This window comes from Bactrocera dorsalis, chromosome 2 (genome assembly GCF_023373825.1).
Source record: "Bactrocera dorsalis isolate Fly_Bdor chromosome 2, ASM2337382v1, whole genome shotgun sequence".
Lineage (NCBI taxonomy): Eukaryota > Metazoa > Arthropoda > Insecta > Diptera > Tephritidae > Bactrocera > Bactrocera dorsalis.
This window is the reverse complement of record NC_064304.1, coordinates 82,474,857-82,484,717: the sequence shown is the minus strand read 5'-3', so window position 1 is coordinate 82,484,717 and position 9,861 is coordinate 82,474,857. Positions and strand designations below refer to the sequence as shown.

The following is a 9,861-nucleotide window of genomic DNA, read 5'->3' as shown; positions in this document are numbered from 1 at the left end:
TCTTCGACACGTTCACGGCCGGCTGGGAACTCACTAATGAAACTCATGAATATTTTGACATGATGTTTGACATAAATGTCAAAAAAATATTAGGTTTTGGTTTTAATATAAATTTGTATTTTATGTAAGTAGTGGGGCTTGAGGTAGTAATTTCCTTTTGCGTGTTTTGACGGCTCATTATTATCGTAAAGAGATTGTCTGCTTTTATTATTTTACTAGCGGTTATTTACACTTTCTTATTTTATCGGTTTCGTATACCGCTTGTTTATTGTTTGCCTTTTCTGTATTATCGGCAATTGTATGCATTTTATTTATTCTCGGCTTATGAAGGAAAGTAACACCACGCCTGGCTCAGGTATGGCCAGAATGGGTACTCCTTAGTTAGGACTGTGATAATAGAGGGCTCTTGCGAGAGAGTGCCGTGAATGGAGAACGGCTTCGACTCGTAGTAGAGAATTCTTTATAATTAATTAATGCTTTGTATAGCTGATTTCCATTAATCACCAATTTGAGGAGCTTATGTAGATGCAAATATTATTAGACTTCTTGGATCATTTTATTATGAGTAATATTTTTGTGCGTATGATTTGTTTAGAATTGTTGTTTTTTTTTTTCATTATTGGCGAAAGCCATCCTGCAGGGCCGAAAAGTTGTATGACTTTTAATATGAGGTTGTCAAAGAGAATTTGACTTTGTTTTTGCTGCCAATTCGTGGAGTATTGGAAAATGGTGGCTCATATGGTAGTCGTACGACGTACCCGGCCATTATTTGATCGAGTAGTTGTGGCTTTAGAGAAGTTCCTTGTCTATGAATCATCCCCAGCGCTTCGAAATGGCTAGGCAAGTGACTTCCAATGCTGAAACAAGCTCTTCTTGCATTACAATGATGCGGTGCAGTTTATAAATGTCCTGCTGATCGACGTGGAAAGCAAATCTCCTCCAAGCTTTCGTCGAAATCTTACCCGCAGATATTGTCTTAGTAGAGAACAAGTACGAAGATATCAAAGGACATCCTATCACGGTCGAAAATACCATGTTCTGACAGGTTTGTAGCTTATTCATCATGACATGTGGTTTTATATTAAAAGGCTTGCTGCGGACTGTATAATTTTGGATTTTGGTAGGTAATAATAAGGTGATGATACTGCTCGATGTTCAGTTTTAAGCATACCAGATCCCAGACGACCGATCAACTAATTGGTATATTTTGATTCTAGGACCTAGAACTGCTTGTTGTTATTTTCAAAGTGGCAGCAAACATGCCCTAAATAATTTTGATCCAGGCTATAGCGTGGCCAGTTCTTGACTGGATACAATTATCGGTCCATTCCGGTTACGTCGACCTATCTGTTATTGAAGGATGCTTCGTGGAGAGAACCTTATATGCGATGTTGAAGAGGGTTATCCCACGGTAGTTGGCGCAGATTGTGGGGTCTCCCTTTTTGTGGATTGGACAGAGCACACTTAAATTCCAATCCAAATTCCAAAGAAGCTGATTCATGCTCCTTATCAGTTCTTCGCCGCCGTGTTTGCGTAGCTCGGCCGGCAACCCAACGATCGTCACCACTTTGTTGTTCTTCAGCCGGGCAACTGCTATTCGAACTTCTTCATGGCCGGGTAATGGAACGTCTGCTCCATCGTCATCGATTGGGGAATCGGGTTCGCCTCCTCCTGGTGTTAGGTGTTCACTGCCATTCAGCAGGCTGGAGAAGTGTTCCCTCCATAGTCTAAGTATGCTCTGGGCATCGGTGGCTAGATCACCTTTGAGGGTTCTACGAGAGTATGATCCAGTCTTGAAACCTTCAGTTAGCCGCCGCATCTTTTCGTAGAATTTTCGAGCATTACCCCTGTCGGCCAGCTTATCAAGCTCTTCGTAGTCACGCATTTCGGCCTCTTTCTTTTTCTGTCTACAAATGCGTCTCGCTTCCCTATTCAACTCTCGGTATCTATCCCATCCCGGACGTGGTGTGGTCGATCGTAACGTTGCGAGGTAGGCAGCCTGTTTTCTCTCCGCTGCGATACGGCACTCCTCGTCGTACCAGCTACTCTTTTGCATTTTCCGAAAACCAATGGTTTCGGTTGCAGCTGTACGTAAGGAGTTTGAAATGCCGTCCCACAGTTCCCTTATACCGAGTTGTTGACGAGTCCTCTCAGAGAACAGGAGTGCAAGCCGAGTGGAAAATCTTTCGGCTGTCTGTTGTGATTGCAGCTTCTCGACGTCGAACCTTCTTTGTGTTTGTTGGCGTGCGTTTTTTGCTGCACAGCGGCGGGTGCGAATTTTGGCTGCAACAATATAGTGGTCCGAGTCGATGTTAGGACCTCGGAGCGCACGCACATCTAAAACACTGGAGACGTGTCTTCCGTCTATCACAACATGATCGATCTGGTTGGTGGTTTTTCGATCCGGAGACAGCCAGGTAGCTTGATGTAAGTGAGAGACTAGTTCGGACGGATAGACGGACAGAGAGACAGACGGACAGACGGACATGGCTAAATCAACTCAGCTCAACATACTGATCATTTATATACATACTTTAAAGGGTCTCCGACGCTTCCTTCTGGGTGTTACAAACTTCGTGACAAATTTAATATACCCTGTTCAGAGTATAAAAAGCTTAAAAACATATTACTTTTGGTTTACTTTTAGTAACAACTATAAAAAATGCTAGAGAAGGGGGAGTAGAAATTTTGGAATAGAAATAATGACCCACCACCAACTAACAACTTTTACTTCTTAGTAAAATATCTCGTCGACCAATAATCATCCTAAAATCGTAGGTGACAATACTGATGAGGAAGAGTAACATATATTTAATATATCCAGAAAGCTAAGTAATTTTTGCTTATTTTAGAGAGTTCATACAATCAACCTTCACGACAATCCAGCCGTTTTATATCTGTAGAAAAGTTTTATTCTACACAGTTTGTTTTAGCCACGTTGTTGCAATGCATCGGTTTTGATTTGTGAATATTTCTTCTCAAATAAATCCGCACAAGTATTTGTTTTTGATTGACAATTTGTATGTCAGGCTATTCACATAGTTCCGAAACTTTGTGGTGTGTTCACGGTGTCACTAAAAATTAAGAAATGTTAAGCAAAATCGAATAATCGAATGATTTAATATTTCGTGTGATGAGAGTAAAACTGTTCGATACTTTATTGAGTACTTCTAAATACGAAATTCTGACTACGGTGTTTAATAGACATTTATATAAGGAATTTTTAGATCAAATATAGTAGAGCTTGTAATTCTTTCGTTAGCCTTATTAAGATAAAGCTTTCATTCACCCTTATCCATGTTCCGTAGTAAAGTGAAGACTGAAAACGATGTTGTGATAATCTGGAATGAAAATAATGATGTATTTTTAGAACGCAACTTACATTCCTAAAGTAAACTAAGAAAGACGTTGTGAAAATATCTTGAAAACGTATTGTTCCAAAGGAGCATTAAATGCACTTAAAATATTATGTAGCTATGGATTGTGTTAAGAATAAACTGCTTACCGCACGAAACTTTTCCAATCGTAACGGATAAATTTTACCAGCCGTGAATTCGAAAGCGTGTTGAGTAGTCGTCAAAAATAAGAGATAATCGGCGCGTATCTCCCTAAGATGCAAGTGCCAAGGACTACGTAATAGAGCCTCACCGCAGCGTTGACTTCCTATATAGATTATCTCGCTGGCATAGCAAGTCATAAATAGTTCACTCAGCCCCAAAAACAAGTAATGACCTATCGAAAATAATTTCAGAAAAGTTTTGCCCTCCGATAACTGATCCGAACGAAATTAGAGGCAAAAATGAAAGCAATAAGTAGATATTAATTAAAGCTCGTTGATATTTGATAACTCACCTTGACTATATTAAAAGCGGAAATACAAAAGAAGAACGTGACTACAAACGTCTTCACCAACCAAATAAAATTAAATAATCTCTGCAATTTACGCAAAACATCCAGTATGAAAATGTGATGCTCGACACATGGCCTTAGAGCGTAGTTAAAGGCTTCTCGAAAGCTACGAGGTCTTGATGTTTCAGCTGGATTAAGTACATGAGGTAAGCAGTCCAAATCGAAAGGTAATTCGTCCGTAACATAATACTCATTGATCTCCTCATTTGGCATCCGTTCTTTATCTCGTAATTCTCTTGATGAGCCAATTTAAAGAAAATATTAAAAATAAATAACTTTAAAATTAGTAAAGACAAAAATCTCTTATTTGTCATTAATTCTTTTACGAATTTCTAGATCTAGCAGTATTGTTTTCATACAAAAAAAGAGCAGAGTTCGAATAAATAAAATGTTTCAAAAGTCGAATAAACTTTTAAGGTAAAAAGTATTACGCAATGGGATTCCCTATTCACAAGCCTCACAAAAATCCCAACTCTCACTATTCTGAGTTTTTTAATTTTTTTAGGTTAACCTTATGCTGGGGGTATTTCAAAAGCATAAATGCTTATTATTTCCTCACAATTCTTCGATGTCTGAAAGCAAACCCCACAAAATAAACCTCATATGGGTTTCCTCAGAAATCAGATGTAAGGTTCTCTCACGATAGGGCTGTTATTATATATTTTTTATGTTGAATTTTGTTTATGATCATTAAACAAGAGCTACCATATTTCCGAAATCACTCTGAGTCTATTTAGGACATAACCACTAAATTAAGTTCATATGTATTTACATTAATTCACTTTTGCTTGCACCCATATAAATGTAGGTCGTTGCCACTATATTCTTCAAACTGCAGTAGAGAATATCGAATTGTCCGGAGAGTAAGTAACAAAGTGACAAGAAGTAGGCGCTGCCAACCATAAATAAAGTCGAGAACTGTACTAGCGCTATGGTTTGAAAAAAGTAGGCGATTTCATAAACAAACGGTGTCTGAAAGTAAAATTAACATATATACATTTATAAAAAAATTTGTTTCATTAAGTGAGTTTAAGTTGAACCTTATAGTCCACAGGATACCAGCAGACCAGCGGCAGCGTTCGGTTTCTGTAGATAATTGGCATAAAGAATTGAAATACTATAGCTGAGGTACAGCCGGCAGCGAATATTTTTGTGCCTTTATTGACCTTTTCCGAGAAGACTTTCATGGAGACGTAAGTAAATCCTAAAAAAATACAAGTGTGATGTGGTAATGGATTGCAAGTATTAGAGTGACTACTACTAACAACATTCAAATGTTTGATAAAATAAGAACAAACGTTAACTTCGGCTGCACCGAAGCTAATATACCCTTCACAGCTGTATTTCTTTTAGTAAATATGTGTCCAGTTTGTATGGAAGCTATATGCTATAGTAATCCGATCTGAACAATTTTTTCGGAGATTATGTTATTACTTTAAGCAGTAATCCATGTCAAATTTCGTGAAGATACCACATCAAATGCGAAAGTTTTCCATACAAGCCTTTGATTCCGATCGTTCGGTTTGTATGACAGCTATATGTTATAGTGGTCCGCTATCGGCCGTTCCGACAAATGAGCAGCTCCTTGAAGAGAAAATGACGTTTACAAAATTTCAAAATGATATCTTTAAAACTGAGAGACTAGTCCGTATATATACAGATAGACGGACAGGCAGATAGACGGACAGACAGATAGACGGACATGGCTAAATCGACTCAGCTCGACATACTGATCATTTATATATATACTTCGTGACAAACTTAATATACCCTGTTCAGGGTATAAAAAATATACCGCTACCAAAATGTGAAATTTATGTAAAGTAAATAATAAATAAATATGTTCGAACTTGCGGTTGATTTATTATTTTCATTTCTTAATAAAAATGTGTATTTATGCCGAAAGTGGAAAATCGCATCATTATTTCCCCTAGCCCCAAATATACATACTTACTTTCGCTTGGATTTATAAGATACTACTGTGATCAAATTGAAAGGTGAATTTTATTCTATTTTTAGAATATTTATTTATTCTTGAAAATCCATTTCATCTCTTTCAATGTCATCCCCTCCCGCCGAAATACACTTATCCCAGTCATCATAGCACTTGGAAAAATCCTGCATTGTGATGGTCATCAGAGCCTTCTTCGATTCAGCTTTTACATCCTTACCGTTTTCCTTCGGAGTGGTCCTTTGAATTTGCTGAATAACCAGAAGTCACACGGGGCCAAATCAGGCGAATACGAAATGATCATGAATAAATAATGCAGTATGAGATGGTGCATTATCGTGGTGCAAAAACCAAGAGTTTTCGACTCACAATTCTAGATTCTTGAGGCGAATGCTTCACGTAAACGGCGCATAACGGTCAAATAATATTTCTTGTTGACAGTTTGGCCCTTCGAATATCATAATGCAGCACACCACCATAATCGTAAAAAAATGTCAACATGGCCTTGATTTTTGAGCGTCTTTTACGTGTTTTTTCGGTTTCGGCGCGCCTTTAGCACGACATTCGCTCGATTGATCGGAATCGTAAGCGTAGATCTAAGTTACATCTCCAGTTATGATGCGTTTCATTACATTTCGATACGACGGTCTTTTTCGAAAAAAAATTGAGTGTTTTTGGAACTATTCGAGATTTGACTCTTCTCAAGCCCAATTCGTCTTTCAAAATCGCCTGCAACGATCCAAATGATATCAAACTATCAGCAATGTCTCTAATAGTTAATTGACGATTTTCAAGCACCATTTCTTTAACTTGTTTGACGTGATGTTCATCAGTCGATGTTTTTGGCTGATTTGATATCACATTTTTTTCAACACTCTCACGACTGGCTTTGAACTCGTTATACCACTTGTAAACACTTTTAGAAGACACAGTTTGATGCCCAACAGCTTTTCGCAACATCCTCAACGTTTCTGCAGGCGAAATTTCATTCCGCAAACAAAATTTAATCACACTTCTTTGTTCAATAAATTCAGACACATTAAAAATCGAAGAATTCTCTTTTAGAGCTTCACAAAACGGCGCGTTTCTCAAATGCTAATGAATATTTTAAAGTGAAATTTATCATAGATGTCGCTAAAAGTACTACCAACTTACAGAAAAAAACTTGCCTATTCGAAAAACACGCGAAGTATAAATTAAAAATTCACTTTTCAATTTGATCACATTTTCTGTGTGCTATTTTATGTCATGATAACAAAATTGTATAAAATCCGTCAATACCCGGTCGGTATAAAGGGCTACACCTAATAAAGGCTATTTGTTTAGACAGGTGGTTTTCGTATAAATTAGTGTAATAACCAGGTATTTAGCTTTATTATAAAGAAAAGGGTTAGCCATTATGTTTTAAATTGATTTTGTTCAACTGACCGACGTAGCTGACTCGAATGGAGGCTATATGTCAGTAATAACGAGCCACATTTTCTCTTCCAATGCGTCAATCTTCTACGGAGACATACGACTTCACACTACCCTACAAAATATAGTATTGCGGTGTTGAATCTTACGGTATTGAAGACCACGGCGCGCGATAATGCGTTCGCCAAAAATATCCTTAAAAAATGTGATTGCTACGTTGGCTGTACGACATGCAGCGAAGTTGTTTTTAGAACCAAAGGTCGTCCACATCAGCATCCTCTAATTCAGGTACGAAAAATTCATTAATCATGGCTCTATAGCATTCCCCTAGACTGTAACATTATGGCCGGCTTCATTTTTGAAGATATGTGGACCAAAGATTACGATATCCTCCAGTTACATTGTCCTCATATTCAGAAAACGTAAACTTTCAACTATTTGGTTAGTTCGTAGCATTTGAGTTCGTTCGTTAAAACATAAATGTAGTATTGAAATTAAGTGAGTGGATGACATATAATGCAAATACATAAAAAAGATACCAAAAATGCTTGGTTCGACCTATATTTGCTTTTGGCAATATCTGAAAGAATATCTTTGAACCCTGCAAATTGCGAGAGTATAATTGTACGGCTGCTCTCGAACTTAGCCTTTTTAAATTTTTTTAATTGTCCTAATACTAAAAAGGAACAATTTTTTTAATTTATATTCAAATTTAAAATATATCACTAAAACTTAAAACAATATTAAGTTATTTCACGTAAAGGTATCGTTGCTATTGCCGACAATTTATAAAACCATAGAACTACAGAGTCCATAAAATTTGCTTCGAAATTCTTTACCTCAAATTGAGTTACCAAAATCGGTTATATCATGTGCAAATTCGTATATCGAACGTTCGTTTGGGATATCGACAATTAAAATAAAATTTTTATTTTCCACGGAAACCTCTCTTCTCTATAAATACAATATAAGAATAAGTATACGTTTCACACTGCTATCACTTACCGACAGCCGAATGAACCATATATTTTTCATTAAAGTAATCCAAAATTTCATTGGTAAGGTCGGGGTATATACGTCGAAAAATCAACTTTATGAAAATAGCATAAAAGTACAACAACGCCTGTACGCCCATACTCATGAGAAAATCTAAATCTCCATTGTCATAATTGAAGTAAATTGAACAGAGGAAGAGCACTAACATGTGAAGCAGCATTAAATCGAGAAATACGTCCAGAATCAAATTAAGTAGCACACTATAACGATGAAAGCGGGTCGGCAGAAATTCTTCAAACGGTATTGGACGTGTCGCAGTTATATACAATAGCCAACGCACATTTCGGAATAGATCACAACGATTTTCGCTCGACATGCAACCGTTTGGGTTGGCACAACGCTCGGCTTTACCGATATTTCGTTCCCTTGCTGTAATCATTTCACGAAACCCAGATCCGTCAAGTCACTTACTATTTTCTAGCGCTTCAGAAAACGTTCTTTTATAGGTTTTTTGTGAGAACCGCAATGTTTGTTGTTTGCAAGTAAGAAACGCCTTCTAACTGTTCGAAATTTGAGGCGTAATTATGCAAAATGTAAGGGTACTTTATTAACACCTCGGGTCGTTAATACAACTAATGACATTTTAATTTAGGGTTAGTGCTGAAATGTTCTGTATTTATGCACAAATGACGTTGTGTGAATAGCTGATTTCGGTATTATAGTTTAGAATTCAAGTACTAACTTGGATCACAAGGCCTGTGATGCTAAAACTATTTGTCAAATAGACAACGAGGAAGCTGAATGCTCACTAAGTTATTCCTTCTTGGTGTGCTGAGGTTACTCTCATGTAGATGGATTGATACGAGTATAAGTTGAGACCGCGACTTTTCGAATCTTCCAAACCTCGATAGCAATGCTGCCCTATTTTCTATATACGGTTTGAATTTAAGAAGATACTTCATGGCAAGAGTTTAGTAGTCTTTTTATATGCTATAAGTCGACAACAAAAACTCAAAAAAAAATTAATTCTATAATAAAAAGTATATATCAATTGCTGATCGGTTATCTCTTAGAACTGACCATTCTTATTTCCACCACCTGTCATGGCGAAGATGCTATAAACCTGTCAGAATAGACAATGACAAGAAATTCTTAACTGGAGTCAAAATAACCACAAATACGGATCAAAAGGAAAGAAATATCCATCTTTCTATTGCCAAAATAACTGGTGATTTTGATCATTAAAACACATGATCGCGTGTTCTTTTTTTCCCTCCTCAACTTTAATCTTTGTATAAAGTTTCTGAGTTAAATATCTCCACATTAAGATTAATTATCTAAATATTTCCACTAAAAATCGTCTTAAAATTTTAGGTATCCAGAACGCTGAGTAAAGTTCGCTCAATTCAAATGGTTCATAAAATCATCTTCACGTTGATTCTTCTTCTTCTTTATTGGCGTACGCGGTTATAGCCGAGTCATTACAACAGCGCGCCAGTCATTCTTCCTTTTCACTGTTTGGAGCTAATTTGGAGATTCCAAGTGTATCCAGTTCCTCCTCCTTGTGGTCCTTCCAACGGAGTGGAGGT

At 37.1% G+C, this 9,861-nt stretch overlaps 1 protein-coding gene across 2 annotated transcripts; it reads right to left on the bottom strand.

Moving 5' to 3' along the window:
• Positions 1 to 3,048: 3,048 nt before the first annotated feature.
• LOC105226560 (odorant receptor 83a) lies at positions 3,049 to 8,853 on the bottom strand. Of its 2 annotated transcripts, XM_011205479.3 has the most exons (5): positions 4,950 to 5,858; positions 4,682 to 4,881; positions 3,853 to 4,144; positions 3,506 to 3,772; positions 3,049 to 3,341 (listed from the first exon to the last, which is right to left on the bottom strand). In XM_011205479.3, the coding sequence occupies exons 1-5, from the start codon at positions 5,094 to 5,096 to the stop codon at positions 3,282 to 3,284; spliced, it is 966 nt and encodes a 321-aa protein (XP_011203781.3). In that variant the 5' UTR covers positions 5,097 to 5,858; the 3' UTR covers positions 3,049 to 3,281. The 2 variants fall into 2 exon arrangements, with proteins under 2 accessions (XP_011203781.3, XP_049306489.1); XM_049450532.1 differs by lacking the exons at positions 4,682 to 4,881; positions 4,950 to 5,858 and adding an exon at positions 8,282 to 8,853 and having other exon boundaries at positions 3,853 to 4,142.
• Positions 8,854 to 9,861: the final 1,008 nt, after the last annotated feature.